General features: G+C 37.0%; 2 protein-coding genes across 2 annotated transcripts in view; both read left to right on the top strand.

Moving 5' to 3' along the window:
• btbd7 (BTB (POZ) domain containing 7) overlaps nt 1–4,683 on the top strand; it is a 31,278-nt gene extending 26,595 nt beyond the window's left edge. The window contains exon 11 of the mRNA XM_044143400.1: nt 312–4,683. Within this exon, the coding sequence (XP_043999335.1) occupies nt 312–1,064 (753 nt within the window). The 3' untranslated portion in view covers nt 1,065–4,683. The remainder of the gene's footprint in view (nt 1–311) is intronic.
• A 4,577-nt stretch (nt 4,684–9,260) lies between these two features.
• itpk1b (inositol-tetrakisphosphate 1-kinase b) overlaps nt 9,261–23,550 on the top strand; it is a 41,440-nt gene continuing 27,150 nt past the window's right edge. The window contains exons 1-3 of the mRNA XM_044142612.1: nt 9,261–9,491; nt 9,878–10,048; nt 16,053–16,077. Of these exons, the coding sequence (XP_043998547.1) occupies nt 9,954–10,048; nt 16,053–16,077 (120 nt within the window). The 5' untranslated portion in view covers nt 9,261–9,491; nt 9,878–9,953. The remainder of the gene's footprint in view (nt 9,492–9,877; nt 10,049–16,052; nt 16,078–23,550) is intronic.

Genomic DNA, 23,550 nt, shown 5'->3' with positions numbered 1-23,550 from the left:
TAATTGTTTCAGCCCTAATTTTGGAACACATTTTCTATTTCTTAACTGCAAAATTTATACATTTTGAACAGTTTTAACTTAACTACTGCTCTGACTTTGTTGTTCTTTCACTGACTGGCCTTTGTTTAAAGTTTGTGTTCTCCCTTTAATCAATGACTATATTAGTTGACCATTGTTTCATTATTTGATTAATCACTGATGAATCCAGTTAATCGTTTCTGTCCAAGCGTGAAGCCTCTTGTTTTTACATCTTGTGCTCCAGTTGAGCAGTTTCTGTTGATCTGTTCATGTTGTGCCTGCGTCCTGATCAGATGGGGGTGGAGCCGATGATGAGGGAGTTCATGCCGGACATCGCGCTCGGCGTCTCGGTCATGTCTCTGAGGGAGCAGCACATGGCCGACATGGATGGCGAAGGCCCTCACAGCCCCATGGGCCATTCAGGCCACCACCTGCCCTGCTCTGCTGCGCGCCTCAGCCACGGTTACGGCCCTGGACACGGCCACTCCTGCAAGAGGCACGCTCCAGAACCCAAGCTGGAGGCCCAAGCGGAGTTCCCCGACCTGTACGACTTCTCCTGCAGACCCGCGACCCCGACCTCCACCCATCCTCTTCCCGCTTTCGCAGGACCGGACCTCTACAGCCACAGCTGCACGCAGTCCAGCTCCTACCCCCCTCCTTACGTTTCTGACTGCCAGAGCCACGGCCACCTGCAGGGACGGACCGCCCCGGACCCGCTGAGACTGGACGTCCTCAGCTTAAAATCTCAGAGACACGACGGCGTCCTCTCCAGTCCGTCCGGACCGCAGACGAGGACGGGTCCGTTCTCAAAGGGGCGGCCAAATGAGACGGACCTCACCCACGGTTTGGGTCATCTACGCTCCCCCAGCGGGAACATGGACGGCTATGAGGAGAGAACCAGAGACGCTCCAGAGGAGATGGTTCTGGGCGGAGACCCGTCGGGTCCGGTTCCGCTCCAGCAGTCTCACAGTGTAGGCGAAGATCTCCTCAGAGACCGCAGATCGCCCAGCAAACCGGACTACCCCTATAAGAAATCTGCACTTTAACCCCAGTTCAGGAGCCGGGGTTGAGTTGAAGGGAAAAGGGAAAAATGCGATGAGCACTAAGAGTGTGTGTGTGTGTGTGTGTGTGTTTGTGTGTGTGTGTGTGTGTGGGTGTGTGTGGGTGTGTGTGGGTGTGTGTGGGTGTGTGGGTGGGTGAGAGTACAAGAGTCAGAGAAAAGGGTTGTAGATAGAGCTGGGCGATTGTTCGATTTTAAGGAATTTTAGTTTTCTTGCCTACAAAAACAAAATTGCCTCTAGAAACAAATTTTTAAACATTTTCAAAAAGTGACTTTTATTTCAACATTTCAGGCTATGATTATTTTTATGTAATTATGAGAAAATAGTAATATTAGCAGAAAGAAAATCTTAAAATTACAAAACGTTCCTTTAATGAGAGAAAATCTGGACCAGCATTGTTTGTATTGTTTTTTTGAAATAGACACAATAGTTTCAATGTCCTGCTACTGATATCAGTTTGATGAAGATTATTTCCATTATCTGTGACACTTACCAAGACTGCACAAATTTATCTTTATTAGTTTCTAGTGCAAATACCTTAGTTCACTTGAAATTATATAAAATCAACTTAAATGTAAGTTTTCAGCAATGTATAGAAGCTTGTTTTAAGTCAATTATTACTTAATATTGATTTCAAAAGTACTATTAAAGTACTGACAGATTATTAAACTTTTAACAAGACAATTTTCCCCATGATATAAGTCAAATAATTTGCCAGTAGAAATAGTTATTTTTTGTCAATGTCAAGGGATTATTGACTTAAAACAAGCTGCTATATCTTGCTGAAAAGTCACTTGTGAATTATTTTTATGATTTCAAGTGTACCAAGATATTTATGCTGGAAACTAGACCAAAATTATTTGGTAAGAAGTTGTAATTTTGCAGTATTAAGTATTATGTCAGAGTCTATTTCAAAGAAAAATCTACACAAATTGAACTGGTTTTCTCATTAAAACAATTTTAAGATGTTTCTTCTGCTAATATTGTGACTGTAATCTTATAACACAAACATTTGTGTAGCCTGAGCCTGATACTGCGTAGGACTGATGATTGAAATTAAAAACAATTTTATTTCAAAATAAACATTTTCTCTCAACGGAATAAAAGAAATATATCCGAATTTGGTCCTAATTTTATTTGTTGTGGAGTCGATCTGAATTCAAAATCTAAATAAACAGAAGCTGTAAAACACGCTCGTCAAACAAGATGGCGGCCTTGGGCGCGCTAACATCTAAACTATGGAAACCCAACGAGCGCAGTGGTAATAAAAATCTAATCATTTTCCAAAAATTAAAACTTCAAAAGCGTAATAAATGAATCGCCCAGCTCTAGCCGTGGCTGCTTCTGTCCTACCTCTACAGCGCTGCGCTCATCACACAGTCAGAGTTTAGACATGAAGCCGCTCTGCTCCCGTTAGAGGATTTCCGCAAATATCCTCTCGGTTTTGGTCAGCTAGAGGTCTGCAGGAGCTAAAGGTATGTTTCCGATCAGCGGAAACATTTAATCTGAGTTTATGAGCCAGATTAACAGCAGCACACGAACTCTGAGGAAGTGATGCAACAAAACGTAGAGTTAGAACATAGATCCGCTCTGCTGGTTTTTCTGTTTCTTCATGTAGCACGTCCTCACCCGGATCATCTCTGACAGGAAGTACACTGCAAAAACACAACATCTGACCAAGTCATTTTTGGTCTAGTTTTTACTGCGAATACCTTCATACACTTTCAATAAGACACAAACTAGCTTACAAATAACTTTTCTGCAAGATATATGAGCTTATTTTAAGATCATTTATTAACATCAATTTTAAAAAGTACCAGATCCATTGGGAGATTATTTAAGTAACAACAAGACATTTTTCCAATGTTTTAAGTAGAAAAAGTGGGAATTTTATACTACCACTCACTCCATTTTAAACGTATTACAAAAATTATGACATTATGCTTCATGCTGTTTTTTTGTACTTATTCAAAAAATTATAATAATCCACCACTAAAATTAGTTATTTTGATTCAATTTAAAAATACTTAATGGATGCAAAAAGGGAAATTAAATGGTGTAACTCATTAATTCAAATTAAAAGTATTGATCTACTCCAATCTGAATGCCGCAACAATAACTCTGTATTTTGCTAAAAAGTTACTTCTAAGTTAGTTTTGTCTTTTTTCAATCGTATTAATCGTATTTTGCACTAGATAAAAAATACTTTGTAATATTTTGTGTTTTTTGAGTGTAGCTCATTAGTAATGAGTGACAAAGGGGAAGAAAGGAACATCTGCCTGCTGTGATGATCGTTTTTTTGCAGCAAACAAAACTGTAGAATCTTTCTGCCAATCAGAGAGGCTTATTGGAACTCTTTAGCCAATCAGAAGCAAGTCAGGTGTTTTGAAATCTCTGTGCTACAGATTAGAGTCCGAGGTGTTGTTTAGCATCAAGTAACCACATTTAAAGCCTTAAACAAGCGCTTCAAACGACATTTATTCACTTAAAAGCATTTTCAGTCTTTCACTTTGATTCTCTCTAGGTTTGAGTTATTCGTTCATTCATTATTCATTTTCCTCTCACATTTCAAAAAAAAAAAAAAAAGTCCACATCTACATATCAGGACTTTTGCAAACCTCATTAGCGCTGGATGCACATGCAGTGTTGATAACTGTTAAATATGTAGTTGGAGACCGGCTGCAGCTGTAGCTCTGAACTTCTCGTTTCTTACAGAAAGACGGCAAACAAAAAACAACAAAAAAAAAACCTGCATCTCAAACTGAAATGTAACCGACGGTAACGCAAAGTCGGCCGTGCTGTCTCAGGTCTCCAACGAGGAATTGTGTATATATTGATTTGAGTCCAAAACATTCAGATCACTTGTGGGTTTTTTAATAGTTTGTCACATTTTGGTGGTTGTTGAAGGTCTGTGTTTTTACTGTAGTGGAGAACACTGTGTGCTCGTCTTTGTCATGAAACTCTCACTGAGAATGTGATCTATAAAACAAAAAGATTGTGTTTAGGACGTTTTTCATCAATGTTATGCATTAAGGACATTTACTTTTAGCTGTAGATGATGTGAGGATGTTTACTCTCTGCTTTGCATTGATAGAGCTGCCAAGCAGAAAAGCATTTTCTTTTTTTTTCTCCAGCAAGTTGCTTCATGGGGAAAAAATGCAAAACTCCAGATTCTTCCCCGTCTTCATGTTTGGTAGCTTTTAATAATTATTTTTCCAGGCCAGTGTTCCACTGAGTCCCAGACGTTTTGCTCTGTGCTGTAGAGGAGTCGGTGCCTTTTATTGGAGGAGTGACTTTGATGTCTATGCAAGCTCTTTTCTACCAGCTAACCAGCATGCATCAGATAGTAATTTGAAAACCCATGTAGCTCGTTTTGTGTACAGTGTTATTTAGCAGCTTTTTAAAAAGAAAAATAACTAAAAAATCAACCATCGGATGGATGTGTGTTAAATTGTAACAGGTACATTGTACTTGTATGCTATCGTTAGATACCTTGTTTGTAGATTAATAAGTTGCATTTAGTTTCACTGAATCTATTTTTCTACTGTTGCCTCAGAAGGTGCATCACAGTGGTCAACTTCTCAAAATAAACACTTTAATATGACTGGGCTGTTGTTTTGTTCTTGTTTCACCATAAAAATGTTGTCAAAGGAAATGATCATATCTGCGAAAACAGAGCAAAAAATGTACCTACAGAAATGCATGTTCTGGGTTTTTGTCATTTTTCAAGTACAGTTCTACTTCACCTTTAATCTTTTTACAGATAATTTCATACTTTTGTCAAATATCCTCCATGTGGGTGGGTTTTCTGCTGTTCCTTGAACAGGCTAGGATAGGTTCATGGCCTATAAAAAAAATGTTAAATACATTTTTTGCACAAAATCATTCTTAAATAATGAGATTTTAATCTTAAGGTTGCTGTTTTAGGGCATTTTGTCTCTTTAAATCTAATTAAGCAGCTTCTGGCCACGCCCACTCCCTCACCCCAACTCAACGTTTACACTAGCACATGAAAATGGTTACAGGTATCCTAATTATACAACCTTGTCCGGATGGTAAGTCAACAACAAAGCCCTCGTCTTTTCCAGCAGTGATTATTATATTATAGCCCATAAATTGGCAACACCAGCTAGCCAAATGCTCTAGAACTCAGTTTGGGTTGCTAGGTAACGGGCTGGGCTATGCTAGGGTTGCTAGGTAACGGCGCAGTCCGCTTCCATTGTGACTTAACATTCGGGAATGTTTTGAAACGGCTCGTTTTATAAACGCCAACAAAAAGAAAACTTTTTGTCAAAAGTGACAAATTTTTCCGACTTTTACGTCATTGGTTTCTACACTAGAGGAAGTCAGACTGGATGTAAACGAGGGTTTACCTTATATAATTATAAATAATCCAAGCAGTCTCCCCTACAGAAGCAGCAGTCGATGCTCCTCAAAAAGCCGTTTCATTAGCTTTTTCTTTTTATTAACTTCGATCGTCTTGATATAAACTTGTGACGAATTCGGTTGAATAAACTACAAATTATATGCACCAACAGTCTGTAGTTCGCCTAAAATTTGAGGTTTAAACAAGCAAAATGTTGAGTAAACGTGAGAGGGAAAAAATGTGGGGATTTCTTAATTTATTTTAATAAATTTCTATAAACTCAATTAATCAGTACTGTTGAAATTGATAAAATATCCACAACCCTCTTAAAATAACAGTAACACCATTATATTAAGCAGAACATGCATGCAGAGCAAATTCTTTCTTTGCTGTTTATGCAAGAGTTGAGAGCGCAGAGCAGCTTCTTGTCTCAGCTTGTCTGATCGCTGCAGGGTCTGAAGCTCCTGCACATGTGTCCGCATCTCCCTCAGCATCTCTGCACTCCCTGCAGCCTGCTCTCTGCTCTATTGTTTTGGCCTTTAGCAAGACTCTCTGCACTTCCTCGTTAGTTTGTTTGCAAAAGGAATTCCTGTTTTCAACTTCCTGAGGAACATAAACACATCTGATGAAACGTCGACTCAAACGCTCAACAGTGATCATATCCATCTGAAGAGCTTTTTCCAGTCTAATTATTACCCTGAGGAATGGGAGGTACAAGATAACAAAAGCGAGTTATCTCGGCCCACAGCTCCACCTGGTGGCAAGCTGGGGTATAGAAGTTCAGGTTATGTTTTAAAAAGGAATGATGTCAGTTTGCTTCTTCGCCAGTTTACATTAAATCTGCAGTATGCAACTTTTGTAAAATAAAATAAAATAAAAATAAATAATAAAATAAATAAAAAGGATGATCTGCCTTCTCTCAGTGCTAACTAGAAACAACCAATCAGAGCCAGGAGGCGGGTCTTAGCGCTATTCTGCTTTTTCCTATCAGCAAATCTTGTTTTGAACGCTAATGCTAGTTAGTATAGCTAACGATGTCGGCGGGTAAACGGTTTTCCTGTAATCATAAGTTGTTTCTTCGCCATTAGTGTATTTAGCAGCAAGTACGACATTGATTGACAGCGTTAAGCCCCTCCTCCTGGTTCTGAAGGGTTGCTTTTGACTATTTTTCAGACAACTCAATCTTTTCACAGATTATTTGTCACTTAATAAACTCTCTCGACATGGTAACAGTTTTAACGAATATGTTTAAAAAATATTTTTAATAACTTTTAGGCTGCTGTATGAAGCTTGTACAAAAATATGTTTGGTTTTTTTACATATCTGTTAAAAATGTCACCATCTTGTGACAGTTTATTAAGTGACAGATACTCTGTGAAAAGATTGAGTAGTTTAAAGAAATGCACCGTTTCCTGTCAAAAACAAGGAGGGCCTTGGTGCTGTCAATCGTGCCTGTGTACACGCTGCTGAATGTGCTAATAGTGTAGCAAGAATTCACTGTTCCAGGAAAACCATTTATCGGTGGCCATACTAGCTTGCAGCTGTTGCAGGCTACATTGTGGTGAACCAGCTGTAGCATAACAGAGAGCTAGTGGAGGGTACACAAGAGTGATTGACAGCGCTAAAACCCTGATCCTGGCTCTCATTGGTTGTTTCTGACTGAGTGGTGCATTTCTGCAGTTAGTACTGAGAAAAAGCAGAAGAGTTAAATTTTTTTTATCTGTCTTCTACCGTCAGGAGACATTAATAATGTCAACAAACATGTGAAAAACATGTTTTATGAAAGTTAAAAACTGCAGCTTTAAGTTATTGATATATACGGCTTTTTTTATAGCAAATTAATCTAACATAATTATTGACTGTGCTGTAAAATGACACTGTGTGCCTCAAATACATAATTACTGAATCAGATTAGGTTTATGAGCGTCTCAGGAACAGAATTCAATCAATCAATCAATCAATCAATCAATCAATCAATCAATCAATCAATCAATCAATCAATCAATCAATCAATCAATCAATCACTTTATTTTGGTAAATCGTCCACATTAAACACAGAAAACAGAAAACTAAAGAAAAAATAAAACAACAATAAGCAAACCCATAATTTACCAAAAAAGGAACAGGCTGAAGCCAAACTTATTCTTGCTTACCTTATTTTTATACCTAACAATCTACCAAGATATCTTCACACATAAATCTACATAACAGCATAAGATTTTATCATTTTACATTTTAAAGCTCTTCCTTTGATACTTATTTTAGAAACTCTAACAACCCACAAACCTGCAGATTTCTGATTACCTGTGAAAAAGCTTTACCAGTGAGGAGATTTTTTAAAACTATTCAGTATGTACAAGAGACAGTAAAGGGAAGACATGATTGCAGAAATACAGATTCCCTTTTTTACTTCTCATTATTGCTCTCACTGCCTGCAGTGCTTTAAAGAAGCAGAATTTTTTTTTTCTTTCAGATTTTTGGTGCAATGACCTGCAAAATAAAATATGACAAAACTCCACCGTGGAATTAAGAATGTGCAGTTAAAAGAAGGAAGTCCTGAAAACCTGATTAAAATTAGATTCAAACATCTTCTGTCTTGTTTATTGTGAAAAAGCAGAAACTTTACACTCTATAATTAATTTTTACCTATTTTATTAATAAGCCGGACTTCACAGCGTCTTACAATGAATGTAATGGACTTTTAATCTTTCTACAAATTTGATTTAAATTTTCTGTTTTTTTGTTGGGTTTTTTTGGTGCCTTGAAATTGGATTCTGAAAATAAACAAAATTGTACTGAATATAACTAAACTATAAACTAGTTGGGTCTAACTAACTAGTTAAACCCAACTAGTCTAACTTGTAAGTTAGACCCAACTGTCACACTAACTATTTTTAGTGAGACACGTAGAAAGATTTGGTTAAATTAAATCTAAAGCTAAACGTTTTTATCTATTCTATTTATTTCAAATAATCGCCAATGACCCAGATTTCCAGCAGGTGGCGTTATTGTTCCATAACCGCTCTTAAAAGTTATCCACTATGTTCCTCAACCGCTTTCACTGAGTCGCAATCTACATATTTGACCGCTTTGTTTGTTTGTTTACGTCCTGTTTAAGTTTTAGAAAGGCAGATAAACCAAAACATGTCGACCTTATTATGGGAGTTTTTGGGGTATATTTTTATTTTATGGCATAAGTATGTTGATAAGATAAAGAGAACAATAACCATTACAGTACAGGCAGATTGTGGGAACTCACATCAACCTGATAAAGGTTTTATTTCTGAGCAGTCAGTAAACGCAGCAGAAGGTCCCAGTTTTTTTTCCACCCAAAAAGTTTACACAAGTAAAAGAAGCACCACTTCAATATGTTTTTACTCAAGTAAAACAAAAAAATAGCCGTCTAAGAAATTACTCAAGAGTAAAAAAAGCATTTGGTAAAAAGTCTACTCAAGTATTGAGTAGATCATGTTTTTGAAGATTACATAATCACTGGAGTTTGACACCAGTGATTCATTCAGTGGGTAGGCAATCCAGAAATTTTACTCAAGTAAGAATAGAAATACTTCATAATAAGTATGAACTAAAAGTAAAAAGTACAGGGTAGTAGCTACGGAAGAGGATTAGGGCCACAGAAAAAAAAAAGGATTCTGACTTTAAAGTCAGAATTCTGAGATTAGAGATTAAAGTGAGAATTCTGAGATTAAAGTCAGAAAGTCAGAATTCTGAGTTTAAAATCGGAATTTTCACTTTAAACTCAGAATTCTCACTTTAATCTCAGAATTCTAGAATTATCCCAGCTCCCAGGGTTTTGTCATTTCCGTGCCGTCAGTGAAGGCACCAGCAGGACCCAGGGTGTGTGCAGTCAGTCAAGCTGACAGAGGGAGACAGGGAGAGGGAAACACGGGGAACATCTGTGCCTGGTTCAGCCGTGTCCGTCTTCGGTCTCCTCGGGTCTCTCTGCGGTGGTCGGACCGGATCATGGACCGGTCTATGAGCTAGTTCCCGAGGAAAACACGGACCGACCCCAGGAGCTAAACCTGCAGGTTGGTTAGCGGTGCGACCCTCCCTAACTGGTCTAGTCCGTTGGTTCATACGCAAGTTAGCAGCTGGCTGTCGGCTGCGTGATCTTCTCACGCAGCGAGGATGAGCATCTGAGGGTCAGATAAGCGGGTTTCAGCATGGGGAAGCAGCTAGCTAAAGTTAGCTTCTCAGAGTCACAACAGCTAGCCTGTTAGCGTTAGCCGTTAGCAGCGGAGGGAAGGAGCGTGCGCGCGCGCGCGTGTTCAGACACCCAGCATATAAAAGCAGAAAGCTCCTCCTGCGTGGGTCAGAAGTATTAGGTCCACTCCTCCCGGGACTGATTGTTGGTGGTTATCCCCGCCCGTGTGGTTGGTTGGCTGGCCGCTGACTTCCTGCCCCGTCCCCGCAGGTGGAGCCTCCATCATCTTCACCATCATCTCCGCCAGTTCCGACCAGAGGAGCCCGAGCAGAGCAGCGCAGCGAGGATGCAGACCTTCCTGAGGGGTCGCCGGGTGGGCTACTGGCTCAGCGAGAAGAAGATGAAGAAGCTGAACTTCCAGGCCTTCGCGGATCTCTGCAGGTTGGTGGTTCTGTTCGGATGGTTTGGGTCTGATACCGGGTGGTGGGTAGGAGGTTGGAACCAAGAGGTTTGTTTTACTGAAAAGTCTGGAAATCTTCTGGTTCCTCTCAGCTTCACACATGGTGGCATTTCATTTTTGTTTCATTTTATTATATTTTTTTAATACTTTTTTTTTTTATTTTTTTACATTTTTTTAAATTAATGTATTAATCTTTTTACACCTGGTGGAATTTTATTCATTAAATTAATTATCTTTATTTTTAAATGTACTGATTTTTTAAAATTTTTTATACATTTATTTTTACACATAGTGCTGTTAATTAATTACAAGCATTTTATTTGTTTTTTATTCACATATTGTCATTTTATTCATTTATTTTACGCTTTGTTATTTTAGTTTTATTTTATTTTTAATTTTTTTTTACAGATTATAGCACCTTATTAACATGTTTTGTGTATTTCTTACACATGGTGTGCTTATTTAATTTTATTTTTCTCACAGTATTTTATTTTCAATTTTCATTTATTTTTATTTTTCTGCTTAGTGGTGTTATTTATTTAGTTTTTTTACAGGTGGGGAGTTTTGTTTATTTAGTTTAATTTATTGATACGCGACGAGTTATTTTTTTGTTTATTTATTTAATGTATAAATAAATGAATTTTGTTTATTTTTCTTTACACCCAGTGGTGTTTTAAACTTTCAGCTGCCACCAAAGCAAACTGATTCCAAGAATAACCCCAAACCTTTTGCTTTTCTGGCCTCTCTTACATTAAACCTATAACTTTTTCTTTCATTTCCACTCTTGTGAAGTTGCATTTTAATGCTTTTCCATCTAAATGCCTGCAGATTGAAATCAGTCCTGACTCCATGAGGAAATCCTCACTCTTTATTTTCCGTTTAATCCTTCCCAAAGCTTCTCCGTCTTCTCTCCAATTCTCCTGTTTGAGTTACAGCCACGTCTCTGACTTGTAAACAGTTCCAACGTCGCAGCTAGGAGTTAAATCCTTTATTTAAACTACAGTATTCTGAATGTCAAAAGGTAATATCCAGAGGGAAGGAGAGTTTCTTGTCAAGGCTTGATTCCTGTGCGTTGTTAATGGACTCTGTTTTTCTGGAGAGTTTCCACCAGTACGGTGCGTTCACTGGTACAAAGAGCGCTGTGATTTTCTTGGATAAGTTCAACCGATTGTAAGTTGGAATAAGGAAGGGCCACACCTGCTTTATCTTCTGTCGCAAACATGGCTGAAGGGTTTTTGTTGCATATTTGAGCTGCAGGATTCCTAAAAAACAAGACCGCCGACGTTTCGTTTTGCATGTGAAGCGGTATTTTTCTCCGCCGGGGATGCTCCCTAAGCAGGTCGCAGGTCGGGAGTGCTGAGTGTATCCTCACCTTTCCTGCAGTGGCGGTGTTGACCTGATTGTACTAGCTCAGATTATCTGAACGTAATCCAACAAAAACAATTTTAATCTCCTCATAAAACGCCCCACAAACACCTTCTGCCTTCATCCAAATCTCCTCTGCAGCATTGAGGAGTAACTTTTACATTTACCTGAGTAACGTTTTGGGAAGAATTTACTTTTCGGAGTATTTTTACTTCACTGTATTTTTAAATTTTGGATAAATTTTTATGAAATATCACTACACACACCTGCAGTTTTATTTTGAATAAATATGATTTAGAATAACTGTTTCTTTTGCCTGCTTTAATGCAGAAAAAATTGAGATAAATGCTACAATTTTGATCTACTCTTCTCAGCCTGCTGCCATTAGACACAGACTGAACAATGTTAGAGATGAATCTTTGTCGCTTTTGACCTAAAAACCGCATTTGAAATGTTTCTGTCACCAGTTTAACTGGCTCCTCTTACTGAAACTCTTCTTCAGGTTCTTCTCGCTGAACCGAAAAAGTTAAGCAACAACTTATCAGCAGGAGGAAGGAAATGATTCGACTGATAACAATCTGATGTGTTCGGATCTCTGCAGTAGAGTCAGTATTTTATTTTAAAATCACAGGAAGATTTTTCAGTTTTAGTCGGTCTTGTCTTCGTCTTTTCTGGGTCCTGTCTGTTGCAGCTGCAGATAAATCCTGCAGGTCAGGAGCAGCTGGCTGCTTTCTGTCTGCGGCGTTCGCTGCAGATCCGACGACCTTCGGCGCAGTCGAGTCTGAATGTTTGATTAAAATGGTTCTAATCTTGACAAGGTCGCTGCGTTCTACTTTAACAGGGTTGATGAGATTAAACCGGGTCCAACCCGCACACGTTAAATCACGACAGCGGCTGCAGGATGTAAACATTTAAACTTGTTTCTGTCAATAAGACACCAGATCACTGCAGGCAGTTACAGGTACGCCATTATCCTCGCTCAAGGTTGAGGGTTGAGTAAATACAGAGTTCAGTTTTCAAGTCAATATTCCATTTATAAAATGGGAAATGTTTCCCTGCACTGCAAAAACACAAAATCTTACCAATTATTTTGGCATAGTTTTTGACCAGATATGTTAGCGTTGTTGTATTTTAAGTGCACTAACTTTCAAGTCACTTTTCAGCAAGTTATATGAGCTTGTTTTATGCAAATAATTCCTTAATATTGATTAAAAAAGTGCTTGTTGTACTGGCAGATTATTTCATTTATATCAAGGGGAAAATGTCTTGTAATAAATAAAATAACCTGCCAGTACAAGTTCTTATAACTTGCTGAAAAGTGACTTGAAAGTTGGTTTTGTATTATTTTAAGTTAGTTACTTGGTAAAGTTTTATGTTTTTGCAGTGTGTGTAATAAGTAATAAACCAGACCTGCAACCTAATGACCTTTAGCTTAAAATAAGGAATGAACAAAATTTTAAAAATAAACATAATAATAATAAAAAAATGCAATTCAGCAGTTTTTTTTATTGCATTTATAAATAAAAACGACACTAAAAAGAGCCAGTAATGTTTTATGTCTTTCATATTTTCTTATTAAATTGAAAACTTTGTTTAAATATTTTTGTGACATGCCCATCTAAATAAAATGTTGGTTCTGCACAAATAATATATTTCCTACTTTAAATTTTAATCAAAAATTACAAATTGTCTTTTTCCAAAAAAAAAAAAAAAAGAAAATTATCTTGTGGGTCTAATAAATAAATTTAATCAAAAATGGTTCTTTGGATGGCTGTAAAAACGTTTTAGCCAAGTCTTCTTTGAAGAATTGTTTTAATTCAGCCATGTTGGAAAATTTTCCAGCACGAACGCCTTTCTGTGTTGGAAAAAATAAAATAAAACAATTCACAGTTGTGATATTTCCCTTAAAAGAAACGCAATTAAAATCACAAATGAGTAAGTTTACCTTGTCTCTAAAACATGATCCTCCAGCTACTTCCTGTTATTTTCTTCTTCATAGTTTTCACCAGTAGTAACATCCAGTTGTTGGTCATGTGACTAATCTGATGCGAAAATTGTTTACATTAGTTGCAAGAAACTAATTAAAAAAACAAACATTATAGCGACAAAACTTTTGATCAAAAACTTTTTTTTTTAAATTGTCGTGTTTCCACTAATTTTGAAATATCAATGGAAAAAGATCCTTTCTAAACCCTCTAGCCTACTTCGTGTTGCTTTGGTGATTATTTGAATCTACAGTAACCTGGATGTGAAACTGAACTCTTCTTTTCAAAATAAAATGTGGTTAAACATGAGATACTTCATGATTTGACAACAGGGGAACAAATTTTTCACATGTGGCCATGTTGGTTTTAGTAAACTAAATGATCTCAATAAAACGTGTTTGATGATCTGAAGCGTTTATGTGATGGTAAAAACGGAGGAAATGCTTTTTCTGGCGGGAGACTTTTCTCCCGGCTCCTCCAGATTTTCTCCCTCTGCCTCTTTAACAATGCATCAGAGCGAAGTGATCTCCATATCTGAGGTGGGTTGAAACTGAGGCTCCATTCACTCTACATGAAACCCGCCAGCTGCAGGATTAAATATCTGCATTGTTGCAAAGCTGTGAATGGCCACGCTGCTGTTACCATGGCGCTGTAAATCAAGCTGGACCGGCTGAGGCCTACCAAGGCTCAACCGGTTTTCAGTTCCTCTCACCTGCAAATGTGTGAGCTACTGATACAAGTTATCGATTAATGAGTTGATATAAAGTTGATTGATCAACTAACAATTAATTGATAGGCGACCATTTTCTTAAAAACTTGTTTTCTCTTGAATCAAGAGGAACGATCGTCTTTCTGTCAGAAACATTGTATTCAAGGAGAAGTAGCAGCACTTTTAAGGAAAAGTAATAAGTAGCCATCCAAGAAATTACTCAAACGAGTAAAAAAGTATTCGGAAAAAGTCTACTGAAGTACTGAGTAACTGATCAAATTATCATAAAAAAAATACATCATAAGACCGACAAAAATATTAAGTTAAGTGGAAATTTTGGGATTTTAAGCACAATAATTCAGATAAGTAACAAAAAATAATAAAGTGAAACCATAGAAAATGTTTCCAAAGCAGTTTTTTTTTTAATAGAAAACTTATAAAACTTTAACAAAAACTGTAGGTGTGTGTCTGTGCAGACCCTGCGGCATTGGGGGGCACTGGGGGGCCGTGCCCCTCCTGGACTGGAGGCTGGTTTTTAATTTTTACCTCAGAGTGGACAACTTTATATTATTCCCATCTCAATTTAAAGCAGTAGCGGCTTCCACACTTCCCACATCCGTGTCCTCTGTCGCTTTCTTCCGCCGTTACAACTGTTTAATTATTAACGAGTCGTAACCTGTTTTTCTGAGCCACTTTTAAACGCATCATGAGCGCTGAGACGCTTGTGCTGGGTTTACACCTGCGAAGGAGACCTGCTGCTGTTGTGCAGAGCTGCACAGGTTTGTGTTAGAATCATGGCAGCAAAATCCAAAGATCTTTCCCCCAAAATAACCGAGTGAGTTGAGTAATGCTGTTGGATTAGCTAAAAGCCAATATATCAATTTAAGCTTGTTCACAAGTACAGGCTACTGATGTTGTCTATGTTCAAAAGTGGGTAGTAGAGGTTACATTTACTAGAGTAACATTTTGGGGAAAAAGATACTTATGAAAAGGTTTACTGCTCTGTACTATTGAGTAATACTATTATTGCTACGTAGATTGATTTAGCATTTAAAGGAATAAACTTCAGCAATTAGGTTTTTGCAGTGTATGAGAAAATGTTGATGCAAGTTTGAACATAATTACTCAACATTTTATTCATGTCACTGTTTACATCCTTACTGTTTGTTTTGTGCTAATAAAAATGGTTATTTCATTTGAAAGGTCACATACAGGTTTGTTTATGTATTAAAGTAAAATCTTGTTTACGCTGCCCCTCAAAATAAATAAAAATTGATTAATGTTGATTGATTGTTTGTTTCCCTGATGTGAGCTGTTCTGGTTGGGTTCTGATTTTCATTGATGGGTCTTTTATGGATCATTTGTTCCTGTCAAAGATGTAGGCTAACTTCTTCTGGATTTGAAAACAAAATGTTGTATTGTTATATTGTATTGTTTTATTAATAATTTTTTTAAGAAAGTGAAATTTTTCCATGCATGTTCTACAAACGTAAATGATTATGATGATTTGGTCAAGATCAAATTACCCGTGTACCTTTCCGGAGAAGAGGAGCTAGTTAATATAAATTAACATGAGGAAGCTATTTTTATTTATTAGAAGAAGAAAGAAACAACAAATTATGGAGAAAAAAAAATACAATAATTGCACCAACATTAAACAAAAATGGAAATAGTTTAAAATATTTTTTATTTTTGAGCAAATAATATCCTAAAACTAAAAATGAATGTGGTTATTAACCTTACCGCCATCTTGTATGGTCTTTGACATGAATATTTAATTAATGTACCTGACGTACCATTCACTTAATAACTTTTATTGGCTTCACATGACATTGATATTTATATGTGTGACATTATAATGGTAATAAATTGTATTTGGCTCATTTTAGAATAAAACTAATGACATTTTCTTTTCCTTTTTTTCAGGAAAAGGGGAATAGAAGTTGTACAGGTACGTGATCCCTATATTTTATCAACTTTTATTTTTTTTGGTATGATTTAATTGATGATTTGACTCTGCTGTGTGATGTGTTAATCTGTGTTAAAACATCAATTCTTCAAACTGACAGATTATCACCACTAGTATTGGTGTTGAAAGGGCTTCTGCTCTTTATCTCCTAAATAATCTGCAGTAATTAGATTCTGGTAAACTGCTGGAAGTAAAGAGTGAAGTTATGAATGATTAACTGAACGCAGCAGCCAGTCTGCAGCCGAAGAGGAACCCCGACTCTTATCTTCATTCTTTTCTTCCTGAGGGAGTTTGGAGTTTCCTACGTTGTTTTCATCCCTTCCTGAAAGTTATTTTCTTCTTCTCGCTGTTGCAATTATATAAAAGGATTCAACAAGTTCTGGGAACGGTCCCAAAGTAAGCAGTGCTTCGTTTCCGAGTCTCTTCTGGGAGACGGCGGGTCCGAAACTCGGATGATGGGAGACTGACGTTTAATCTACCTGTTGTCCACTGATCAAAGATCTGCAACCTGCAGCTGTCCTGACCTTCCGAATGTAATAAAGAATTAACAAAAATTTAATATAAATGTAGTTAAAAAATGCAGTTTAGCCGTTTAAATTTTTTTAATTGCATTTCCGCAAAAGAATGAAACTGAAAAGTAGCAGAAAAGTTAGCAGATCTATTTGACTATTTATTAGGTAGAAAACGTCGAGCTTTTAAAAAATATATTGTGTAGAACTGAAGTGATTAATTAGGTTAATTGTGATTAATCGATTGTTGAAATGACATCAACTAATGAAGTAATCAATCAATCATTAACTGCAGTATGCAGTACAACATATCCAGTGTAGCAATTAATCAAAACTGTAAAGAATAAATATACATTTTGCTCTTAAGATAAAAAACAACTTTTGTCTATAAATTTGTTTACATGTAAATATGTTTTACTCAGAAATCCTGAAGTGGGATAGTTTTATCTTCATCTGGTTCAAACTCTGTAAAGAAAAACTCTCATTAACAATCTTTTGCTTATCAATCGGTAATAAAAAAAAATAGACAACAGATCAGCCCTAAGCAGAAAGGACAAATATTAGAAGTATTTTTTAGTTGCAGATGCATCTTTTGCTCTCAATAATCAAGTGTTCACTAAAGAAATTCTGTTTTTTTTTTTCATTTCAGGCAATAAAATGTTAATTTTTATTATTTAAAAAATGAATTTATTTGCATATTTAAATATTGTATAACATAGGCTTAAGTGGTTATTTTGGAAATAGATTAATAATTAGCGAAATAATCATTAGTATCACAGGTATTTCTAAAAGAACTAAATATTTACCGTGGTGTTTTTTAGTTATCCAAATAAAGCTTTGTGTTTAAATAAGACGTGTCTTTGCCTCCATTCGTCAGGCCTGAAGATTTGTGTGTCAGAAACATTTCCTGACAGAGAAAGTTCGGGTCGCCGCCGGGTTAGTGGAGTAAGAGCAGGAAGTTTACTGCAGATAAAACCCGTTTCTGTTTTGCTCGTTCACGTTTCATTTGAAGCCTTAAAGTCGGACGGTTTCACAGCTGCTGCGTTGACAGCCTTCAGAGGAAGCTGGTAGGAGATGATTTGTCTCTTTCAGCCTAATCAGCTGGCCTTGTCCCTGGAGAGAGGCACACCAGCTGACCCTGGCGGTGACAATAAGCAAACCATGGAAAAATAAATCCTTAAAGCAACTCGTTTACCATCTTCATGTTTGGTTTTAGCCCAATAGAACATAATAAACACCGTTTATTGCTTTTAGACTGTTTTTGCTAATTTAATCGACGTATGAAGAAAATAATCATCAGCAGAGTCAGAAATAAACCAAAAAGATTGACTCAATCGGGAAGGGAAAGATTTGCAATTGAGATAATTTATCTCCGTGCTCTCACTTGTTAATATTAACCAGGTCTGCAACTAATATTTATTTTAGTAATCAATTATGTTGTTTTTTCATTAAGTGGTCTTTATTTGAGTCTGTTAACAATTAAATTAGTTGACGATTATTTAGATGATTGATTAATCACGATTAATTGTTTCAGATCTTCTCAGATCTACAGTTTGTTTTGACCGTCTCCGTGTGTGCAGACGGTTTCAGACCTGTTCTCCGTAAAACAATTTACAGGAAAAGGTTTCTTTATCTTGTTTTGTATAATTTTGGCTTAATTACTTCTCTGAGTATGTTGTCAGCAAATGGCCTTTTTGAGGCTGTATACTCCAGTTACAGATTATTTGATTACTAAATTAGATGCTGATTGATTAATCATGATTAATCTGATTAATCGTTTCAGTCCCTGTATTATCCAGAAGGTTTTATTGCTCCGGGGTGTTGGTTGTGGGTATGGTCTCACCCTGTCTTTGCCAAATCTGGCTTCCCCGGGGATCTCATTTTGTGTTTCCATTCCCAGTGTGGGAAAGCCGTCCACTTTGAGCCCCTCAGGACCGACACAGATAGAAACAAAAAAAGTTCTGGATGGCTATTGGAAACACTCAGATCTTCCTGTTTCTTTCTACTTGCGTTTGCGAGCCGTTATTGTTGCCCCTGCAGCTTCTGAGCGCGTGGATCCATCCGTCATCCGCACATCAGCTGGTCGGTATGTCAGAGCTGATGAGATTAACTGTGATCTAAAATCTGAAAAATAAAGTCTCAGGAGTCTGTCAGGTCTAACAGAGATGATCTCCGACCGCGTTAGGCTTTCTGTGGATGGTTTCTGGCTCCCGAAAGTTTTTTTTTTTTTTTTGTTGAGAATCAGGTGATTAATGACATTTATCACTAGGACTTCATCATGTATTGAATTGCAGTATCGATGTCTCCAACAATGGCAAACAAAAGAATTCAAGAATAGAAAATACTGCAGGAATACAATACTTGCAATGCCATTTAGGCCTGTCGCAACTAGCAATAAAGGAATTAATGGCATGATAAATTAAAACCAACTCAATAATTTTCATTTATATGATTTATTGTTTTTCTTTTTTATTTATTTCTACCAAAAACTGGATGATAAAAGTCTTCATTTTGGTGCTTTGGTCTCATCTCGCCCTTTTTTGAAGGACAATTTTGTTTTGAGGCTTCATAATTAATTTGATTTGTTTAGTTTATTTATTTTGGATATTTTAAATGTCTTCCAGTTCCAGTGTTAAATGTTAATTAGGATTTAAAATGTACTACCTTCATATTACTTGAAAAATGATCTCAAAGCAACAATATTATCGTTTATCAGATTAACTTCTGGGACAATTTATTGTCCAGCAGGACTTATTATTGTTACAGGCATAGTGCCATGCATGAAAATTTTAAAGCAAATGATTAACTTTATTAATCATTATTAGGGACATACAGATATGAACATTTGAGCCAATATCGATATCTGATATTAATTGTACTGACATGGTCGATAACTGATATTTACCAATCTTACATACTTTATATCCAGACTATAAATCACAATTTTTTCATAGTTATGCTAGTCCTGTGGCTAATAGTCCATAGTGACTTTTATATGCTTTTTTTCCTCTTCAGGATGCGTTTTCTGTCTGATTGGATTCACACCAGCCTTGTTTGGTCCGCTTTAATCAAACTCCAGTTCGTTTGCCTAGAAAGTCCGGTTTGTTTGGTGTGAATGTGTACGAAAACTCTGATGCAGACCAAAAAAGCAAACTCTGGTCCACCTAAAAACCTCGGTCTCGGTTTGGTTGAAGTGAACTCTGGTGTGGTTTGAATGCATATATGAACGCAAGCGGTCCAGAGGCCACTCCAAAAGCAGGAAGCGGACTATAATGCAGGGCATTCTGGGTAAATACAACCAAAACAAATGTGAGAGTCTGGAGTTAGTGGGAGAAATGTTTTGTAATCCTACAGCTTCGAAAATCTGACGCCACTCCATTTGTGTTTACATTTTGTGAAGAAGGAAGTTGTTCTGTGACATGCAGCCTCACTCGTCACTCTGCACAGTTACTCACTAAAACACTTCAGGCCTGGTATGTTGTGGATTTAAACCCAGTGGAGCAGAAGCTTCTCCTAATAACATTTAGATGATAACATTGTTCGCTTTAACCTGCTACTGATCTAGTTTTTACTCTGAGCTTCATCACCATCACAGAGCGCAGTCTTCTTCCTGCCGGACTCCGGAGTATTGAAGAGATCCCATTAGCCTAATGAGATCCCAGCTCAACCTTCCTGGAGGATTTATGGTTTCAGGGGAAATCCTTCATGCCACTCTCTTGTTCTCATATTTCTGCCAGAGTCTAAAACCTTGATTTTCAAATTGAATGTAAACTTTATTTTTATCTGAGAAGAAGAGCTTGGACCACTTAGCACTCTTACAGTCAGACGTCTTGTTTGTGGTTTTCCTAGAAACAGAATTTTGAGTTTTTATTTGCTTCAAACCAAAATAATAAAAAAGTTAACTGAGAAAAACAATTGAAATTTGTCACTATAGCAGTGGCGGGGACCGCTAGCTAAAAAATTAGTTGCACTTACCCTGAAGCACTAATTATAAACATTAGTTCTGCTAAAGTGCTACAACAACACAGTATTAAGTAGAAACTAAATTGCTATAGCTACATGGTTTTTACGGAGGCTAATGCTAAAACACTATACACAATGTTGTGTTGCCTAATGTTGGTATAGCATAGCGTTACTATGATATACCAACACAGAATTGAGTGGAATGCTAATGCGCTATACTGACACAGTTTTACAGAGTCTAACGCTAAACCGCTACAACAACACAGTATTTATCAGAAGCTAATGCTAAAGTGCTATATGAACACAATAAAGGAAGCTAAAGTGCTACTCCAACACAGTTTTATGTAGGCTAGTAATAAAGTTCTACACAAACATTGCATTTAGCAGAAGCTAATGCTAAACATTATTCTAACAATGTATTTAGCAGAAGCTAATGCTAACGTGCAATAACAACAAGGTTTTTATAGAGGCTAACGCTAAAGCGCTACACCAACACAATATTTGTCGGAAGCTAATGCTGAAGAATTATCTTCAATTCAAATAATATTTTCCTTGAAAACTACAACTCTTGATCAGCATTTTAATTTTATATTTTATGATTTCCGTGTTCTATGATGCTTAGATATTGTATTTATGTTTATTTCTTCTTGAAGGTGTCTGTTGCTTCATTCCACACACAAAATAAATGGTTAATCAGTTTGTTTTAGCAACTAGAAAAAGCTCAGTGATGCTAGCTTGAGGAGGTCTGGAAAGGCTGCAGTCTTCCTCTCTGGGCACAGCTCAGCGACTTTTCATCAAAACTGGAAATATATTGAGCCCTGACCTCCCCTCTCTCACCGTCATTTGCCTGTTTTCTGTTCTGTCCATCAGAACCAAGGCCCAGCTCTGCTTTTTATTCCCACTGGGACACGGTAAGACGTCATCGGACGTTTCTGCTTTCAGCATTTAGCCGGACTTTTCTGCTGAGCTTCAGCATGAACTCTAAAGCGGGGTCAATTTGTCTACGAAATGTGTCTGCGAGTGGGTGATGACCTCCTCCACTCTGCTGCACAGTCCTGTTTTTATGGAGAGGCCGGACCCTGGACGGGCCCTCTGTGTTGTGTAAGCGGGAGATTAAAAGCCGTGCCTCGGTGGAATTAGAGATTCGGGTCCAGCAGGCCTCATCACTCTGACATTGCTGGCTAAACAGAAAGCAAAAGCACGTCATGGGAAGTCATCACCGCTGCTCTGAAACAGCTGGCCTCAGACACCCAATGATTTCCAGGAGCAGAAAGGAAATTGAATGGCTTCTTTTAAAGTATGCTAACTTTTGGTGCCAACAAACTCAATAAGTTGTTTACATTAATGCTTTATTTGCAGTTTTATTTGTTGATAGTGTTGTGTTTATTTTATGCACAAATATTCTGGCATATATTTTCAATTATCACCTAGAGCAGAAAAAAAATCTAGAAAACAAAACTACCCAGTTGTGTTTTCTCGAGTACAGCACGATTAATCGTGATTAATCTACTATTGAAATAATCGTCAACTAATTTAGGAATTAGTTGAATTAATTACTCATTAATTGGACTTTATAGATTCAAAAGAATGCCATTTGCTGAAAATCCACATACTCGGATCAGTAATTATGTCAAAACTATGCAAAAAATATATTCATTTTATAGCTGCCACTGATTATTTTAGTGATCGATTGTTTCATTGATTAAAATTCTGGTTCGAACTGTAAATATTAGACAAGAAACAAACCAAATGCAGGGTTTAGATGTAGGAGTCTTTTGGGAAACGGGCCAATTGAAATCTGATTTTGAACGATGTAAAAACTGGAATTTGGGCTTTGAGATAAAACGATTTATCCTATTAGTTATGAATAATCGATTATTGAAATAATCGTCAACTAATTTAGTAATCAATTGTTAACTGGAGTTTACAGATGAAAAAAATCTATTTGCTAAAAGAACAACATTCTTGGAGCAGTAATTATGGCAAAACTGTACAAAAAATGCATTTCATAGCTGAAATTAATGGTTATTTTAGTAATCGATTATTCTATTGATTAATCGGATAATCAAAATAAAATAAATAATGTAAATTTTTTATTTAACCACTTAAGCCAGTGGTTCCCAAAGATTTTCTTGTGCCCCCTAAATCAACTGGGTTCACACAACCAGACATAAACCTAAACACGTATTTTGTTTTCAAATTCCACTGAAGTTTATTTCACACTTCAGGTTGCAACAAAACACACTACAAACCGTCTTTACAGTGGAACTCTTTTGTGTTTTTTGTTTTGTTTTCATTCATCCATACTGCTTCCTGCACCCCCTCACCCCTGCAATGGCACTGCGCTCCCTCTAGGGGGAGCACCCCACACTTTGGGAACCACTCACTTAAGCATATTTTATACAAGTTTAAAAGTATATTTTTATTTTCATTTCTGTTATTCTGCAGCTTCTACCTTCTTGATACTTTGGTGTCGAGCGTTGAGATAAATATTGTTGGAAGCTTTATGTTGAATGTTGTCCGTTCAGCATAAATCCACGGATCTGTAAAGACAGAAAAGTGCTGACCGGGTTCGACAAGGAGGAGCTTTATGATCTGATATGTAATCATTTATTTAGTTGTTATGCAACTTATGTTTGCCTGTAGCCCAGGTTTTCCAGTTTAATTATAATATTTGTTGATTAGTGCAGTGTTTCACTTTGTATTTGGCAACTTCCCCAATGTGAGTTGACTCCAGGGGTTGGAGGGCTTATGCAACTATAAACGCCCCATTACTGTACGTTTGTCACCGAGGGGCATAATAACTTCAGTGTTAGTGAGTGAGTTTCTGCAGGAGTTATCTGCATGTTTCTGCAAGCAGAGGGAATGAAACCGAACACCTTGGAAACAGAAAGAAACCACAAGATAATGTGACATAATAAACAGTCTGGGACATTTGGTCAGCGTAAAACTGTTGTTCGGACAAGTCTCCCCATGTTGAAAC

The sequence above is a fragment of the Gambusia affinis genome, linkage group LG16, assembly GCF_019740435.1.
Source record: "Gambusia affinis linkage group LG16, SWU_Gaff_1.0, whole genome shotgun sequence".
Classification (NCBI taxonomy): domain Eukaryota; kingdom Metazoa; phylum Chordata; class Actinopteri; order Cyprinodontiformes; family Poeciliidae; genus Gambusia; species Gambusia affinis.
This window is presented reverse-complemented; position numbering and strand designations above follow the sequence as displayed.